At 37.3% G+C, this 19,429-nt stretch overlaps 1 protein-coding gene across 1 annotated transcript; it reads left to right on the forward strand.

The window, feature by feature from the left end:
* Nucleotides 1–1,319: 1,319 nt before the first annotated feature.
* LOC124874540 (ceruloplasmin) lies at nt 1,320–19,355 on the forward strand. The gene is made up of 24 exons (XM_047375936.1): nt 1,320–1,645; nt 2,078–2,322; nt 2,418–2,630; nt 3,130–3,303; nt 3,402–3,493; nt 6,379–6,541; nt 6,669–6,807; nt 6,907–7,046; nt 8,919–9,059; nt 9,159–9,203; nt 9,307–9,521; nt 12,077–12,227; nt 12,423–12,635; nt 12,755–12,962; nt 14,419–14,558; nt 15,480–15,608; nt 15,757–15,863; nt 15,946–16,001; nt 16,117–16,188; nt 16,719–16,810; nt 18,464–18,603; nt 18,710–18,766; nt 18,960–19,065; nt 19,160–19,355. Exons 1-24 carry the CDS (start codon nt 1,491–1,493, stop codon nt 19,183–19,185), a joined length of 3,219 nt encoding a protein of 1,072 aa, XP_047231892.1. The 5' UTR covers nt 1,320–1,490; the 3' UTR covers nt 19,186–19,355.
* The last annotated feature ends 74 nt before the right edge of the window (nt 19,356–19,429 follow it).

Genomic DNA, 19,429 nt, shown 5'->3' on the forward strand with positions numbered 1-19,429 from the left:
CTGTGAAGAATAGAACTGGGAGTGTACTGGTTTGTGGACGCTTTGCTGCAGCAGACCCTGGCCAGCTCACCATCATAGAATCCACTATATTTCTGTGAGAGTCAGATCTTTATCTCATTGATATGCTGAATATGCTTAAATAGGCTTTAAATGCAGCTGAAAATGAGGTGTGGGCAAATCAAAAACTGGTAGGTGGCTACAAGAAGCATCTTATTTCAGTCAAAGGGGATAAAACTATAAAGGGGTATGGTGTTCTAACTTTTCTTTAGTTAGAATACCAATTTTTGTTAAAACCTTTTGTTTAATGTGTAATAAGATGAATTTTTTGTTGCCCTGCAATTAAATCACTTTCTTTTCTAAAGATAAATCAAAACATAATAGACATCAATATGTGAGCATTTCATAATAAAAAACTTAATATTTTAATGCGGTGTGTCCTTTTATTTTTATATACTCCCATTTGCTAACTATGAGTATTTTTATAGCCAGTTTTTTTGGACCTTTTTTATTTATTAACACAGTATAGAGACTGAGACAAATATTTCTGCTCAGTGTGCAGAAATCTATTGCCAGACACGTTTTTCTTCTGGACTTTCCAGAATTACCAATTATTGATTGGTTTGGCCCAGGTTGAGTAAATGTTACCTTTAACTATGACAGACAAGATAGTCCTTAAAATAATTTAGAGATGAAAGTATTTTCCTTGCCCTTTTGGAAAATAACTGAATTATTTCTCCACTTTAAATAAAGACAAATCCATTGTTGAATTGTATGATAGTTTTTTATGGAATAATAATTGTGAACTGAATGACATTTGTAGTGAAAATAATTGCTGTGTTAGTCACTTGTTAGCAGTTAACCTATTTCCTAATGACACAGTATTGATTGGATCAAAGTCAAGTATTTTCCTCATTGGTTAAAGATTTGGACTAATGTCCATGATGGATATCTGTAAGTACATAAAATATAAAAACTTCAGGAAAAAAGGTTTTTTATTTCAACCAAAAAGCCAACTTAAAATCCTTTTTCTCAGAGCATAGTTGCTTTTTTTTTACTTGTTTCAGTATGATTTCTCCTCACCCAATCCCCATTTTCCTTCATCTTTTTACACAATCCTTTCTCACAAGACATGTTGCTGGATCTTAAAAAGCGATTAAACATTTTGAGTCCCATTTGACAAAGCAGTTTACTGGTTAATGTTTCGATGTTTTCCGACGTTATGCAAGGGCGACCAGCTGATCAAACAGTTGGCTGTCGTTTGCCTCACTGTCTGATGGTCAGTGACCCCTTCGTCTTTTTGCCTAATCTCAGCAGTCTGTGGAAGCAGTATAAAGACAAAGGGAAGAAAGAGCTTACAACAGTGGTCTGTGGTCTGTATCATCAGTATCCACTGCTGGGTTCCTGAGGGGGCAAAAAAAGACAAATAGTCCTTATCTTGGCAGCTTTTCTCTAATGTTGAATTGAGAGAACTCAAAATCTAAAGTTTGAAAATGAAACAGTTAGGGGTTGTGTTGCTGTTGGGTTGCACAGTGCTATGTGTTGCTGGGATGAGAAGAGAGTACTTTCTCAGGATAGAGGAGGTGTCTTGGAACTATGCTCCGAGTGGAAATAATATAATCCAGAACAGAACACTGCAGGAGGATACGTAAGTACACCCATTGAATAATTGTTCACGCTGTTATTTTATGAAGACAGTCAACTGACATATTATTAAGGCCCAGGCTGACTGTTTACATTCCTACACACTGACATTTTAAAAACATTGTTTACTGGCATACACTGGATTGTCTCAGTTACATTATGCTTTACAAACCTTAAATCATTAGTAATAATAATAAATAATAACAAGTGATCTGACCTACTTTAAAAAACACTGTAAAACCTTCATGTTTAAAACATCCCAGACAGAATGTTCTTTTGTATTGACTCATTACCTTTACAAATGTAAAGCTACCGAGTCCACACTGATCCTCTTGGTTCAAATAGGAGATTAGGCACATGAAAAAGTAACTTTATTTTAATATGTTATAAGAGCACTCAAGTAACTACTTTTCTTCTTGTGCAAATGTCTTTGCAGCGAAGCCTCTGTGTTTTTAATAAAACTTCCCCAGCGTATTGGCCCAGTCTACAAAAAGGCTGTTTACAAACAGTACAGCGATGCCACCTACAGGACAGAAGTGCAGAAGTTAGAATGGCTGGGTTACCTGGGTCCCTTGCTTATGGCAGAAGAGGGGGACACATTGATTATTCACCTAAAAAACTCAGCTTCCAGACCTTACAGCATCCACCCACATGGACTCAACTACAGCAAAGGGAATGAGGGTGAGTAACAAACAAACCCAACAAATACCTGAGAAGTAACTGTTTACTAAGAGGATGATGGATACATGATTCTGTCTGTATGTGCTTCCCTGCAGGAGCCTTGTACCCAGACGGCACAGGTCCAGAGCTGAAGAGGGATGACGCAGTGGCTCCTGGTGCAACAGTGACGTATGAGTGGACCCTCCCAGAATCCCACAGCCCAACTGCTGAGGACAGCAACTGCTTGACCAGGTTCTACCACTCTCATGTCCGCCCCCCAAAAGATATCAACTCAGGACTTTTAGGACCACTTCTCATCTGCAAGCGAGGTACGTTTTCAACCCAACCCAATAATAACCAGTAGAAAGTTACCAATACTTTTAAGTACTTTTTAAGTATTTTAGTGACTAAGTTTGCATTTCACGACAAAAGTCTTTTCAAGTATTTATAATGTATCAACAACTGAATCATAAGAATAATGAAAGAAAACACCAAAGAAAATAAAAAATCCCTCCCAAAAAATCATAAAGGTAATGGAAAGTGAAAAAAGACAACTTTTTATTTACATATCTACACACTACTTCTAAATGGCTTCATGCACAATATTAACAAAGGCAAATCTCATTCAGACATGTGATGTCATTCCCAGAAGACATGCTTTAAACAAACATACAATTAAATAACCAATGAATGTATCAAACAAAAGCTGCAAATGTAGCAGCAGAACATTGAAATCAAGAAAGGTATTCAAGTGATGCCTTTTCCAATTACTTTTTATTAGGATGAATAGACTGCTTATCTGAAAATCCCATTTTATCTGTTCTATAGGAACTCTGGATGTCCATGGTGACCGGGCAGCAGACTACACATATGCTCTGTTGTTCATGGTCTCAGATGAGAACCTTAGCTGGTATCTTGATGACAATATCAGGACCCATATCTCAAATCCCATCAGAAATTTAAAGGAGGATGAAGATTTTATTGAGAGCAACAAGATGCATGGTGAGGGGTGGTGGTGGGTTGGTGTTACTTTTAATCTTTGGATGCAAACTTCTGTGTTTGCTTAAAAATCTAAGTTTAACCTTTTGTTTATGTCATAGGGATAAATGGTTTTCTTTACGGTAACCTGCCTGGACTGACCATGTGTCAAGGAAACAAGATCCATTGGCATCTGATTGGCCTTGGCAATGAGGTAACAGCTTTTATTAACATGATATTACAAGTTCATTTACAGCATTTGTTGCCTGGCATATGTGACATTTTAGGGACATAACTAAACATGACCTCTTAGTTTTAGCTGTTTAGAAATGAAACATTGTTAAAAAGTTCAAGTTTTCTACAGCCATTGTTTGTGGTTTATGGTAAAAAATAAGCTACTTTTATATACAAATTATGATGTTCTAGTAATGTTTTATTTTTATTTAAAAATAGGAAACAATCTCAGTTTAAACATGAAGATTTGTTTCTTATAGTCAGATCCTATATTCATGAACTGTATATAGGGGCACAAAACATGTTTGTCCCAAAATATGACATTACTTTGGTCTAAAACCTTCCTGTTTAGATCAGTTAGGATTACCAAAATTATTTTTGTTGATGATGTGTCATAATAATGAGAGAGAACATTTTTATTGTACTCAAATTCCTATTTTACCAAGACGATGATGATGCCATTGCTTTGTAAGCTTCTAGCATGTTTCTTCACAATATTTGAGTTAACTACAGGTTAGTTACCTGTGAATGTATTATAAGGCAAACTTCCAACATGTTGCTTCCTTGTGTGACACAAAGGGGAAAATCAAAATAAATTTGACAATAAATCAGGAAAAGGATTTAGGGCCATCGTTGTGTACAATTTCCAGAGGTGGGAAGGTGCCATGTTCATCTATTTAAACAATTACACAGTATAAACACTGTAGGAATGCTCAGTGTCTGCACCATCTGGGAAAGAGACAGATTCTGTCGCAGAAAAATATGTATTTCAGTGCAAAATGTCTGTACCAAGCCCTGAAGAAGAGCAAAAGACCTTGTGAAGATGTTGTCTGAAGTTTGTTAGAGAACGTCATTACAGATGTGTCCCATACTAAAATGGACTCATTGGCCACTCAGCATAGAAGTCATTACTGCAAAAGAAACATAAAAGGCCATTACGGTTTGCAAATGCACCTAGGGATAAAGACCTTCATTTTTTTTAGACATGTCCTGTGTTCTCAAGAAAACTAACCACAAAATTGAAGTGTCATAATTACCAGTGTTACATTTGGAGAAAAACAGGGAAAGCTTGAAAACCTGAGAAGAAGATCCCAATTGTGATGTACAGGGGTGGCAGTGTCATGTTGTCTCTGCGTTTTGCTGCAAGATGCTCTGGTGCACTTTACAAAATAGATGGCATCACGAGAAAGGAACATTATATGGAAATATCAGTCAGGAATCTAAAGCTTTGCCACAAATAAGTTTTCCAAATAACAATAACCCCCAGCATACCACCAAATTAGTCCCAAAGGACTTAAGGTCCTCCAAGTCAGTGTGCTGCAGTGGCCAACATAAAGTCCTCTTCTTATTACCATAGAAAATGTGTGGACAGAGCTGAAAAGGTGTGCAAACAAGGTGGCCTACAAACCTGACTTGGTTATGTCAGGAGGAATGGGCCAAAATTCTGGCAAACTATTGTTAGAAGCTTCTGGAAGGATCACAAAAAGGTCTGACCGTAGACATACAGTTTAATATGCTACTCTACCAAATACTAAGGAAATGTTTCTTCACTCCTGAATTAAAAGAAAGGTAATATGTATGTGTGTAACATATATATATATGTTATATATATATATATATATATACATATATACATATATATATATACATATATATATATATAACATATATATATATATGTAACATATATATATATATAACATATATATATATGTTATACATATATATATATATATGTATATATATATATAACATATATATATATGTTATATATATATATGTTATATATATATATATATATATATATATATATATATATATATATATATATATATATATATATATACATATAACATATTTATAAGTTATACATGCATATATATATAACATATATATATATGTTATATACATATATAACATATATATGTATATAATATATATGTAACATATATATATAACATATATATATATATGTTATATATATATATATATATATATATATAGTCAGTCAGTCATTTTCTACCGCTTATTCCATAGTGGGTCACGGGGGAGCTGGTGCCTATCTCCAGCAGTCTATGGGCGAGAGGCAGGGTACACCCTGGACACATCGCCAGTCTATCGCAGGGCAACACACAAACAACCATGCACATACTCATTCATACACCTAAGGGCAATTTATATGTTATATATATATATGTAACATATATATATATAACATATGTATATATATATATATGTTATATATATATACATATAACACGGTGCACGGTGGCGCAGTTGGTAGCACTGTTGCCTTGCAGCAAGAAGGTCCTGGGTTCGATTCCCGACCAGGGGTCTTTCTGCATGGAGTTTGCATGTTCTCCCCGTGCATGTGTGGGTTCTCACCGGGTACTCCGGCTTCCTCCCACAGTCCAAAGACATGCCTGTTAGGTTAATTGGTCACTCTAAATTGCCCTTAGGTGTATGAATGAGTGTGGGCATGGTTGTTTGTGTGTTGCCCTGCGATGGACTGGCAACCTGTCCAGGGTGAACCCTGCCTCTCGCCCATAGACTGCTGGAGATAGGCACCAGCTTCCCCGCAACCCACTATGGAATAAGTGGTAGAAAATGACTGACTGTTATATATATATTGTCATATATAACATATATATATATATATATAACATGTATATATGTATATATAACATTTTGCCTCATCATTTTGGCATTTAGTAAATAAAATACAGTTTCTTTGTTAATTTTAGTGTAACCTGGTTAAATTTCAGGTCAGAAATGTTATGTGTCTTTTAATAATGTGTGCAAACACCTGGTTTCAGCTGTAACTACACGAGCCTGCCTGTGATTCTAATGCCACCTGTCTCACAGGTGGACATGCACTCAGTACATTTCCATGGCCAGATCTTGACCACCCTGAACCACCACACAGACATGGTCAGCCTTTTCCCTGCCTCTAGCACCACTGCTGAAATGGTGGCTGACAACCCTGGACATTGGTTGCTAACGTGCACCGTCAATGATCATTTGATGGGTGAGAAAATGTCCTCCAGTTTCCAAAGGAGACCAATAACTCTCATAACAAAATTGAATCAATTGCTTGTTCAAAGTCTTTGCTCAAGTTCAAGACATTTGTGTTTTTGCTTTCTATCTGGGTCCAGCTGGAATGCAGGCTTTGTTTGAAATCAAGAAGTGTTTCCCCAATGTTCATAAGGCCCGTCCTCATGGTGAGCTCAGGCAGTTCTTCATTGCTGCTGAAGAAGAGGTCTGGGATTATGCTCCCACACTGCCAAGTGAAAGGTTTGTCAATCCAGATACTTACAGACATTTACATAGAAATTATGCTTTGGCTTCTGCTGAGACCTTCTTCAACCACATTTTACACTTCTGTGTGCGCAGTGAAGCAGACACATTTGTAACGAGAGGTCCAAACCGCATTGGCAGCAGGTATAAGAAGGCTCGATATGTGGAATATACCGACAACACTTTCACAACAAAGATGCTACGCACCCCGGAGGAGCAACACCTTGGAATTCTGGGTAATCCAAGCAGGATATATGCATGTATATCTATATCTATCTATCTATCTATCTATCTATCTATCTATCTATCTATCTATCTATCTATCTATCTATCTATCTATCTATCTATCTAGTTTTTGACAGTTTTTCCCTGTAAAACACCATGTGTGTTTCTTATCATAGCCATTCATTTACTGTGTCTATGAAACTACATTTCCATAACTTTTATAGTTTTATGTGCTAGTTTGAATGTACACTTTTCTCTTGCTCTCGGTGGAAGACACATGCATTTTATCTCCCTCCCTCCATGCTGATCAATGCTTTTGCTATTGTCTGTATTTTTGTCAAGGCCTCGATTTGCATATCCTCCAAACTTGTAAATTACGGATTTGGTCAGCTGGACTCTCAACGTAATTGGTCAAATTTTTTTTTCCTACGGGAAGACAGGGTAAAGGAGACCCTCTGGTCCAAGTGGGACGTTCTTCTCTGGAAACACAATGGATTCTTGGCAGCAGTGGAAGATTGTGTGCCTGACTACAATGTCGGTCGCGGACGTAGAAAATGTGTACATATTTGGACTTTGATAGCAGGATTTCTGCTTTTTGGAGTTGGTGGTTACCTGGCTTATCGAGCGATTTGCAAAATGTGGGCTGTTGTTCAAAGCTTTCCAAAGCTTCCTGCGATGTTGGATGGAGTCTGTAGAGCGATCAACACTCTGGAATGTTAAGAGAGCAGAATCGCAAGCCGGACATGATTCTTGAACAGAATCGCAGCCTGGCAGCGGTTGGACTCAGAGGTTAAAGGATATAATCTTGGAGAAGTTGTACGCTCCAGATCTGCGGAAAATACTAGAAATTTGGCTATTTGGATTCGCAATTGAGACACACCTGTAAAACTCTTAAGGTAGTTGGAAATTTACAACTGCCTGAACCACAACATTTATTGTTTTTCTAAATCTGGCTCCCCAATGTGGCCTTGGCAACTTCTGCTTACAGGTTATCGACAAAATATCTCCTGGATGTTATATAAACACAACGTTCTTCCCCAGCACTCCCCTACCAGCTGTGTGCTGATAGGACTATGTGGCCGATTGATAAAACTTCCACCTCTCTTCTCAAGGACAATGGCGCTTCTATCAGTGTTGACAGTCTAATTCTTCAAACACACTCAGACTTACATTCACACCCTCAAGATTTCACCGTACCCTTGCTGAATCTTTACTTATGTGTGTGTTGCTTACACCTGCTGAGGTTTTTTTGTACTATTTCAGACTCTATTCTGCTAAGAATAGAGTCTGAAATATGATTTTTTTCCTCCTATCTTAGTTTACCTAAATGTGTGATTTCATTCCTTTTCATAGATTTTACCAGCGAAAACCAAACATTATTAGTAACTTGGACTTTAGCTGCTCTTACACCAATGACCCAGCTTTCTTAATTAGATTACTTAGTTCAACTTCAGCACCAGTAAAAGCAATATATTATTAGCACCTGAAAATGTGGATTAAAGCTGTTTTGTACCAGTGACTCAGCTTCACTAGTTAGAATTCAGTGGAATGATGAGACTTCTTAGCACAAGATGCTTTCCCCTACATAGAGGACTTAATGATATAATTACCTCTTTAGAAAGATTGGTTTAGAACCAGCTCTTACCAGTAAAACCCAAAGGATTATTAATGTTATCTGTATCATTGTAATATTGACCAGAGATTTTTAGATTTCTCAGAAGGATTCATAGATTTTTAGATTTCTTAGCATTTGATTTGTTTTTTTGTGTTCTTTGTGATTGTATTGTAATTGTATGTACAGCGCTTTGAGTGTCTCGTTACTGAAAAGCGCTATATAAATAAACTTACCTTACTTACCTTACCTTACTACTAACTGTCCACAGGTCCCGTCTTGCGAGCTGAAGAGAAAGACACAATCAAGGTGATTTTTAAGAACAAAGCCAGCCGGGCTTACACAATACAGCCACATGGAGTTCAGTACAGTATAGAACAGGATGGGACGCTTTACTATAATGAACTAGAAGGTAAATAACAAAATCTGCTATCAGTGTTTCTTATAATTACCTGGCCTTTATAAAATCTTTCTCCCTCATCTGAGCTTTAAACATTTCTTTTTTTTTCAGAGACACACACAGCAAAGAAAATACGGGAGCTCAAGAAACAGCCAAGTTAGTTCAGATATGTAATACAGAACCAAACATGTATTCCTAAATATTTCGTCTCTGATATTGTGGACAATAATATATTTTTTTCAAAATGCAATGATTGCAGGGGTGGTAACTCCCCCTCCAGCTGCTCTGGTCAGACCTGGGACAGTGTACACCTATGAGTGGACAGTCCCTGTGGGTGCAGGTCCAGTGCAAGGGGAGCCCGACTGTCTGAGCTATCTGTACTACTCTGCCGTGGACCCTGTTAAAGACACTAGCTCTGGGTTGGTTGGGCCTCTTCTTGTCTGTCGACCTAAATCACTGAAAAAAGGAGCACAGGTAAAAGAGGAGAATGATTAGGATTATTATTATGTCAAGTATTTTGGAAGTTCATTTAGGTTATTTTTATTTCAGATTGTAAACATTGCAAGCTGCTCAGGATTTCAAACCCACTGATTATCTATTACCTTTCATTGTGCAGTGTTGTCCCTGTGACAGTTAAAATTTTGGTAATGCTACAAAAGCCAATAGTTTACTAGAGCTTCCTGAAATTTACAGTGCCTTGCGAAAGTACTCGTCCCACTTGAACTGGTCAACCTCTTGCCACATTTCAAGCTTCAAACATAAAGATATAAAATTCAACTTTTTGTGAAGAATCAACAAGTGGGACACAACCGTGAAGTGGAATGAAATTTATTGGATGTGTCAAACTTTTTTAACAAATAAAAAACTGAAAAGTGGGGCGTGTAATATTATTTGGCCCCTTTCATTTCAGTGCAGCAAACTCACTCCAGAAATTCAATGAGGATCTCTGAATGATCCAATGTTGTCCCAAATGACTGATGATGATAAATAGAATCCACCTGTGTGTAATCAAGTCTCTGTATAAATGCACCTGCTCTGTGATAGTCTCAGGGTTCTGTTTAAGGCGCAGAGAGCATCATGAAGACCAAGGAACACACCAGGCAGGTCCGAGATACTGTTGTGGAGAAGTTTAAAGCCGGATTTGGATACAAAAAGATTTCCCAAGCTTTAAACATCTCAAGGAGCACTGTGCAAGCAATCATATTGAAATGGAAGGAGTATCAGACAACTGCAAATCTACCAAGACCCGGCCGTCCCTCTAAACTTTCATCTTGAACAAGGAGAAGACTTATCAGAGATGCAGCCAAGAGGCCCATGATCACTCTGGATGAACTGCAGAGATCTACAGCTGAGGTGGGAGAGTCTGTCCATAGGACAACAATCAGTCGTACATGGCACAAATCTGACCTTTATGAAAGAGTGGCAAGAAGAAAGCCATTTCTCAAAGATATCCATAAAAAGTCTCGTTTAAAATTTGCCACAAGCCACCTGGGAGACACCAAACATGTGGAAGAAGGTGCTCTGGTCAGATGAAACCAAAATCAAACTGTTTGTCCACAATGCAAAACGATATGTTTGGCCTAAAAGCAACACAGCTCATCACCCTGAACACACCATCCCCACTGTCAAACATGGTGGTGACAGCATCATGGTTTGGGCCTGCTTTTGGTCAGCAGGGACAGGGAAGATTGTCAAAATTGATGGGAAGATGGATGGGGCCAAATACAGGACCATTCTGGAAGAAAACCTGTTGGAGTCTGCAAGAGACCTGAGACTGGGACGGAGATTTATCTTCCAACAAGACAATGATCCAAAACATAAAGCCAAATCTATAATGGAATGATTCACAAATAAACGTATCCAGGTGTTGGAATGGCCAAGTCAAAGTCCAGACCTGAATCCAATCGAGAATCTGTGGAAAGAGCTGAAGACTGCTGTTCATGAACGCTCTCCATCCAACCTCACTGAGCTCGAGCTGTTTTGCAAGGAAGAATGGGCCAGAATTTCAGTCTCTCGATGTGCAAAACTGATAGAGACAAACTCCAAGCGACTTGCAGCTGTAATTGCAGCAAAGGGTGGCGCTACAATGTATTAACACAAGGGGGCCGAATAATATTGCATGCCCCACTTTTCAGTTTTTAACTTGTTAAAAACGTTTGACACATCCAATAAATTTCATTTCACTTCACGATTGTGTCCCACTTGTTGATTCTTCACAAAAAATTTGAATTTTATATCTTTATGTTTGAAGCCTGAAATGTGGCAAGAGGTTGACCAGTTCAAGGGGGCCGAGTACTTTCGCAAGGCACTGTAGATATTACTTTTTATAATGTACCAGTTTCTTTCCAGAAATTACCAGGTACTTTCCCGGAACCTACAAGAGACTTTCCAGAACTTTGAAGTTACTTGCTATAACTAACCACATATTTTGTGGAACTTACCTTGTGCTATGTTTTTGGAAAGTACCTGGTAAGTTCCAAGAAAGTAACCGGTAGGTTTTACAATAGTGCAAGGAAAGTACCTCCTATATGGTTTGGAAAGTAACCACTAAATTCCAAGAGCGTAACCCGTAAGTTCCACAAAAGTTCCAGGAAAATACCTACTAAGTCCCAAAAAGTATCTGGAAAGTTCCAGAAAGTAACTTCTATGTTCTATGGGAAAGTACCTGATTAATTCAGCGAGAGTACATAGTAAATTCAAGAATGTCATCTTATAGTAACTCTACACTCTGAGAAAGTCACAAGTGCGTTCCAGGAAAGTACCTGGTAAATTCCAGAAAGTACCTGCTAGGTTTAGGAAAGGTAATCCGTAGCTTCTGGGAAAGTAGCCTCAAAGTTCTAATAAAATAGGGACTATATAGATCTAAAATTCCCCTCATGTACAGAATTCATCCTACAGTCCAACAGGATTGTTAGAACAATTTGCTGCCATGTTAAAGTGAATGTTGCTTTGTTAATTTTCGAATATATGTACAAATTTTGCCCTGTATTATAACATGTTGCTTCTTCTCTGTCTCACATTTTATGCAGAAAAACTATAACAAGGAGTTTCACCTTATGGCCACTGTGTTTGATGAGAACCTCAGCTGGTATCTGGATGAAAACATCCAGACCTTCACCACAGCTCCTAAAACTGTGAACAAGGAGGATGAAGGCTTCTTGGAGAGCAACAAAATGCACGGTGAGTACAGCCTCGATTATGAATAACTTTCTGGATCAGGTATTTAGAAAAAAATATTAAACTAATGTTACATTTTTAGCCCCAAAAAAATATTTTTCTCTTCATCAGTCGATTATTTTCCTTTTCATGTTTGATAATTATTTGAAATCCAATATCTTGTTTGAAATAAACCCCATATCTCTGCCTCTCTTTTAGCAATCAATGGGTTTGTGTACAGGAATCTGCCAGGCCTGAGCATGTGTAAGGGAGATAAAACCACGTGGCACCTTTCTGGACTGGGTTCAGAAACTGATGTCATCAGCCTTTACTTCCAGGGAAACCGGTTCCTATATCGCCAGAACCGAAGGGACACCATCAGTGTTTTCCCCCATATCTCGCACACAGTTACTATGGAACCCGACAGCATGGGTACATTTGTTTTTCTCAGGCTCTGTTGCACTCGTAATCTCCTATTCCTGCAATCTTAAAAAAGTTGAAAAAGTTGTAAATTGAAGAATAAACTGAAATGGAGAGTTTTTGTGTTTCAGGTCAGTTTGAAGTTGTTTCTGCTACAGTGGACCATTACCGAGGTGGGATGCGAGCCAACTACACAGTAGAGAAGTGTGGCCTGTTTCAGCGTCAGGCTGAGATGATGCGCCATTCAAAGACATTCTACATCGCTGCCATGGAAATAGACTGGGAGTACTCTCCCAACCGCACCTGGGAGGTTGAGATGTTCAGAGGCCATGAAGACAAGTATGACAGAAAACTATGATTTTATTGTTAATTAACTTTTTGTTTTCATAAAAAAAATATTTGTGAAGCAAATTGTTTATTATATATAAAATTATTTTAATGCTGGTGGCACATTTTCAAGCCTTGTCCTAATGGTCTCACAAAATTTTAAAATATCTTGACTTTTGGTCTACATTATTTAGAGTTGATGCATCATTTTACTATCAATAATAATCAGAAAAGTAACATTAGGTGTACGTAACTGTTTCTTATCATAGCTGTTCATTTAATGTGTCTGTGAAACTAAATTTCCATAATCTACGTATTATGTGTATGTATTTCAAGGAAAGGTTACCGGTTAAGGTCACTTCAGTGATTCAGTTTTAAGATAAAACTAATAAAGAAAAAATCATATAAATTCATTACACATAGACTCATATATTCAAAGCATTTATTCATGCAAATTTTGATGATTATGGCCTACAGCTAATTAAATTAGCTGTCGGCCTAAAGTTTCATTTTTAGATAATTATTACATACTGTATATGAATATTATGAGCTTAACTGTAACAAACTCTATGTGCTCTCTTTCAGACTCTAACCTTGAAAACTGGCTCAGAGTTTATCTGTTCTTTCTTTCTAGATGAAACGATTAAAGGAACTACATCCATTAACATTTACTTTTCCTTCCCATAGAAAGTACTCCTGGATCAGTGCTTCTGTGTTCTTTTTGTGTCTCTGCTCTGTTCTCTCAAACCCCGAGTCGGTCGTGGCAGATGGCCACTCACCCTGAGCCTGGTTCTGGTTCTGCTGGAGGTTTCTTCTTGTTAAAAGGGAGTTTTTCCTCTCCACTGTCGCTACATGCATGCTCAGTATGAGGGATTGCTGCAAAGTCAACGCCAGTGACTGTCCACTGTCTCTACATGCTCATCCAGGAGGAGGGAATGCTGCAAGTCACTGACTGGATGCAATCTGCTGGGTTTCCTTAGACAGAAAAACTTGTTATCCAATTTGAATAATAAACTGAATCTGACTGCACTGTTCAATGGTTAGGATTAATTGGAATGTATGTACCTGACTGTTGTTAAGTGCCTTGAGACAACATGTGTTGTGAATTGGCGCTATATAATAAAACTGAATTGAATTGAATTATAAAATGAATTTTGTAATCTCAGAAATGATATGCTACTGCAGCATTATGGCCAAGATGTAGGAAACACTTAAAAAGTTATGCTTAAACTAATACTTAAAAGTTGTTTAGAAAACGGTCACTGGCACAATAGGACATGGGTAAAGAAGTTGGCTTTTCACAGTGTATCTAAACAGATTATTGGAAAGTTGAGTGGAAGGAAAAAGTGTAATACTGTCGCAAACATGTTCTTAATAAGTCAGATGTTTTCTCCTATTTGCTGTAAAACACATTGTTTTTTTCTGAAAGCTGGTATTTTTTTATAAAACATTTTCTCTCCTACTACAGCCCTGCCCCTGTCTTTTTGGAGAAGAGTGATGGGTTTATCGGCTCAACTTACAAGAAAGTTGTCTACCGGCAGTTTACTAATGACAAGTTCACCAAGGAAGTGGAAAGAACACCTGATATGGATCATCTCGGAATTATGGGTAAGAAAGCAGAAGCATATTTGTTTTGAATTCATCATTGCATTAAAACAATAGGCTACTTTGCACAAACATGTAAAAAGGCCCTTTAGTACGTCTGATCAAAAATCAAGCTAAGGAGATTTATGATTGTTTTGTTTTAATGCATGTTTAGGATTTTACATCTTTAATGTCGAACCTCTTTGGTTCCTTATTAAGGTGCATTATTGTAAATTTGGCATCCAGATTTACGTCATTTGCATAATGTTTTGCAGTATTGAGAACATTTCTCAATTTAATGATATTACTTTTATTCAGTATTGGAAAAAAACTTCAAAGTCACCTGTGCTAAACGTATTGGTACACATATTGATTCTTTTAAACTAAGTGCAACTGATTTTTTCAGTTTTCTATGTTAATGAGAGTGACAAGGAAAATATAACTAGCAATCCATGACTTTCTGTTTCTCTGGGAGACAAATATGAGGTACCAGAAGCCCATTTCTCTTGGTGAGTCTTTAAAATTGGAAAGAAAATAAAACCTATTCAAGTAAGGCAGATGTGAGTTGATCCTTATATAACTATCTGCTGTATTTGTATCTGCTTTAATAGAAATATATAAAGAATTTAAATCGGAACTGTTATCTATTTCCAACCTCAGGACCTTTGTTGCATGCCTTCCCCCCTTCTCTCTCATCCCATGTCCTGTCTGATTACAGTGACTAAAGGCCACTAGCTCTGCAAAAACATATTTAAAAATAGGTGAAAATTATTTAAAGTCTGCTTGCACATTTTTTGCCAGTAGTGCCAATAAATGTGGAGGGTGTTGGCTTTTTTACTTGTCATTTTCTCTCATTTGTATTTTGTTTATGTTTGAAGTCTATTACTATTTCAGTCTGGATTTATCTGACACAACTTGTGATGGAAATGTTTCTGTTTCATTCAGGTCCAATGCTTCATGCCTCAGTGGGTGACAAAGTTAAAGTGGTTTTTAAGAACATGGCATCCAGACCTTATTCCATCCATGCCCACGGAGTAAAGACAGAATCTCCTGATGTCTACCAAACCAAACCAGGTATAGGAGATGATAGAAGTATCAGATTTTTTATGAGCAAGGACATTAAAGTATGCAAATAATTGGGGCAAGCTTATTTATAATAATAATACTCTATAATATTATTAGACTTAAAAAAAAAAAAAAGACTTTCTAATGTATTTTCCAGGTGAAACTCACACTTACACCTGGTACATCAACAAGAACACAGGACCCACCACAGATCAAGAAGAGTGCTCAGTGTCAGCATATTACTCTACTGCTGATGTCACAAAGGTGAGTTGATAAAGCACACCACCGACCACATTACAGTAAAATGTTTTTATCCACTCTTACATGTTGTCTCCCTGCCTGCCAGGACCTGTACAGTGGACTGATTGGTCCATTAGTGATCTGCCGCCGTAGCTGGGCCAGGTGAAGATCATATCTTGACCAACATAATGAAACTAATACTTAGAAATTAATGCCTATTTGTAACATGTTTTTATCATGTAACAGCACGCGTGTAACAACATTATGTTACTTTCAGATCTCTTGGACTAAAGAAGGAAGTAGAAGAGTTTGCACTGCTTTTCCTGGTGTTTGATGAGAATGAAAGCTGGTAGGTAGCAAAATGTGGATTAGAAATTCCAAACCTAAGCATCGAAAAGATCATTGTTTAAAATAACCTGTTTCAAGCTGTAGAATATTTGAAACTGGTGTGGCAGTTCACAAGCAGAACAATGAGGCTAGAAGAACAGCCACAGCTACAATGGTTTGCATAAAAGAATATTCATGTGTCAGAAAGATCTAGTCAAAGTCCAGATAAAAATGAAATTGAAAGTCCACGGCAAACCTTGAAACTTTTTGTTTATGACTCTATCTATCTATCTATCTATCTATCTATCTATCTATCTATCTATCTATCTATCTATCTATCTATCTATCTATCTATCTATCTATCTATCTATCTATCTATCTATCTATCTATCTATCTATCTATCTATCTATCTATCTATCTATCTATCTATCTATCTATCTATCTATCTATCTATCTATCTATCTATCTATCTATCTGTCTATCTTTTTTAAACTACAAACGTAGTAGTTTTCTTATAGCTGCTCCAAAATGTGATGTACTTTATATTGCAGGTACTTGGATGAAAACATTAGAAGGCACATCAGGAACCCTCGACCAAACCTGAAGGATGATGAAGCCTTCATTGAGAGCAACAAAATGCATGGTGAAATAAATACACACAGAAAATCTGAGACTCACCTGATCCCAGTGGGCCTAAATATTACTGAAGGAAAAAAATGTGCAATTATACTTCAAAGAACTTCAGAATCAGAATCAGCTTTATTGCCAAGTTCGTACATACAAACAAGGAATTTGACTCCGGTACACTTTGCTCTCTGGTTTTAGTTTTTTGCATTAAAGAGTATACATATATACAATATACAAATATACACCTATATAAATAAAAATGTACATTTGCAACATCTGTATGCTGTTGTTTTGTACTCTATTAAATGTTAAACAGAGAAACATCCTGGGGGAAGAAACTGTCTCTGTAGCAACTGGTTTTAGTGAACAGTGCTCTGTAGCGGCGGCCTGAAGGTAAAACTCTGAACAGTTTATGTGCAGGGTGTGTTGGGTCTGCAGAGATTTTAGCAGCTCTTTTCCTGACCCTAGACCTGTATAAGTCCTGGATGGAGGGAAGGTCAGCTCTGATTATTCTCTCTGCAGTCCTGATTATTCGTTGCAGTCTGGACCTGCACTCATTAGTGATGAATGCGTGTAAATGGAAGTATAGTTGGTTCTTTTGGAAAGTATGTGAGTGTGCGAAAGTGTATGTGTGGTAGGTTTGTTTATTGTATAGGTGCAAGCGTGTGATAGAGAAAATATAAATCCATGGAAGTCTTTAATAACTGGTGTAACTGAGGGGCGAGGTCTGTTACGATTGTGTTGTATGATTAACATCAACCTGTCAAGGGACTACAGGTGGAAATTAGCATCTTTTGCTATAACCTGGCACCATGCATATTTCCTATTTTTAGGTCAATGTATTGTTGTGCACTGTCCCTGTACAAATAAAAAAACAATCAATCAAACAATCAATCAACCTGTCCTGTTTTGTGGATGAGCCAAACCAAAACTGAGATGGATGAAGACAGGACAGATTGAATGATGGCAGTGTAGAAGATGACCAGCAGCTCCTGTGGAAGGTTGAACTTCTTGAGTTGCCTCAGGAAGTACAGTCTCTGCTGGGCCTTCGTTCGAACAGTTCATAATGCTTACATGAAATACTAAATATTTCCAAATGCTTTTAGGTTTTGTTTTTAAATAATGTGTAATTTGGGCTCAGATTTGGATGCTGAAACTTTTAAACATGTCAGAAAGGAATGGTTAAACAGCTGTAAAAAAATAAAAACTGTTTATGTTAATTTGATGTTCAAAATTTCTAAACAAATTTTACTAAATGCATAGGGAACTAAATGCATTGACTGCAGTAACAGTTAGTGATTTTAGTCTATGGGTATGTATTTAATGGATCTTGAGGTTCAATCTGCAAGCTTGATGCCAGTTGAGTCAGTTAATAAATTCAGGAAATTTCCAAATTACACCTTATGGTAGTTTGCCTTGTTCCATCATCAGTGTTGAAATTCTGTTCCATGTCCTTGTTGCAAATATTTATTGTGGTTTATCAGTCAGGACACTGATCCTGGAATCAAACAAAATGTTCCATCATGTTTTCCACATTAACAACTTTTTGAAACATGAAAGCCAAAGTCAATTGGGATGAAATAATTAATTAGTTCAATAAAAGATCCTGTGACGATATTGATACTTAGAATGTGAACAAATGTGATCTTTTCTGTTTGCTTGGTTTCAGCTATTAATGGCTACGTGTATGCCAACCTGAATGGGTTGAACATGGAGGTGGGAGATAAGGTGTACTGGTACCTGATGGGGATGGGCAATGAAGTGGACATACACACTGTACACTGGCATGGTCACAGTGTGGAATATAAGGTACGTAACAATAATCTGACAAGTAAGGAAAGGGCTTTACACACACAGTCCAACTGTAGAGGGATAAGAATCCACAAGTAAATTCAGACACTAAGTTGTCTTGCAGCTGGGGGGAGGACCTCACCGTGTTGACTCGTATGAGTTGTTCCCAGCCATCTTTCAGGTAAAATCTTAAAACTTCTCAAACTGTTTTAAATGCTTTTTTTTTTTTTTTATCCTTTTTTGCATTTTGTATATAAAAACTAATACTTCATGTAGTTTCTGCTGAAAGTTGTTCTTATAAATAAAATTAAATAAAAAATCTAATGTTAAAGTTTCTCGACGAGACTCGTGACGCCTGAATTTTTCCTGTTCAGACAGTGAAGATGCGCCCTCAGTATCCCGGTACCTGGCTGGTCCACTGCCACGTTACTGACCACATTTCAGCTGGGATGGAGGCAATGTATACGGTTACTGAGAAAGGTAGCAAACTAAATAAGGCAGTGAGAAAACTTGAGACAGGGATAGATAACGGTGATTGTGGTTATTTGTCTGATATTCTTTATCTCTTCAACAGCAAAAAAGGGTGGACTCTTTGGCTGAGCTGCTGAATAACTTGGATCCAAACAGAATCTAACTAAACCAAGTTTAATGTTCCTTTTGATTCCCACTTCCTGATTGTTTGATAACAGACTTCCAATGTAAATAGTGACTGGTAGAAACTGGACACACAAGTAATCATTTTAAAATAAAAAGTAATTTTTTACACAGTACCTTTGGTATGTTTTAAATGTCTGCAACAATTGCTGCACTGTTATGAGGAAGAGCTAATACAATTTTAAACATA

This window comes from Girardinichthys multiradiatus, chromosome 9 (genome assembly GCF_021462225.1).
Source record: "Girardinichthys multiradiatus isolate DD_20200921_A chromosome 9, DD_fGirMul_XY1, whole genome shotgun sequence".
NCBI lineage: Eukaryota > Metazoa > Chordata > Actinopteri > Cyprinodontiformes > Goodeidae > Girardinichthys > Girardinichthys multiradiatus.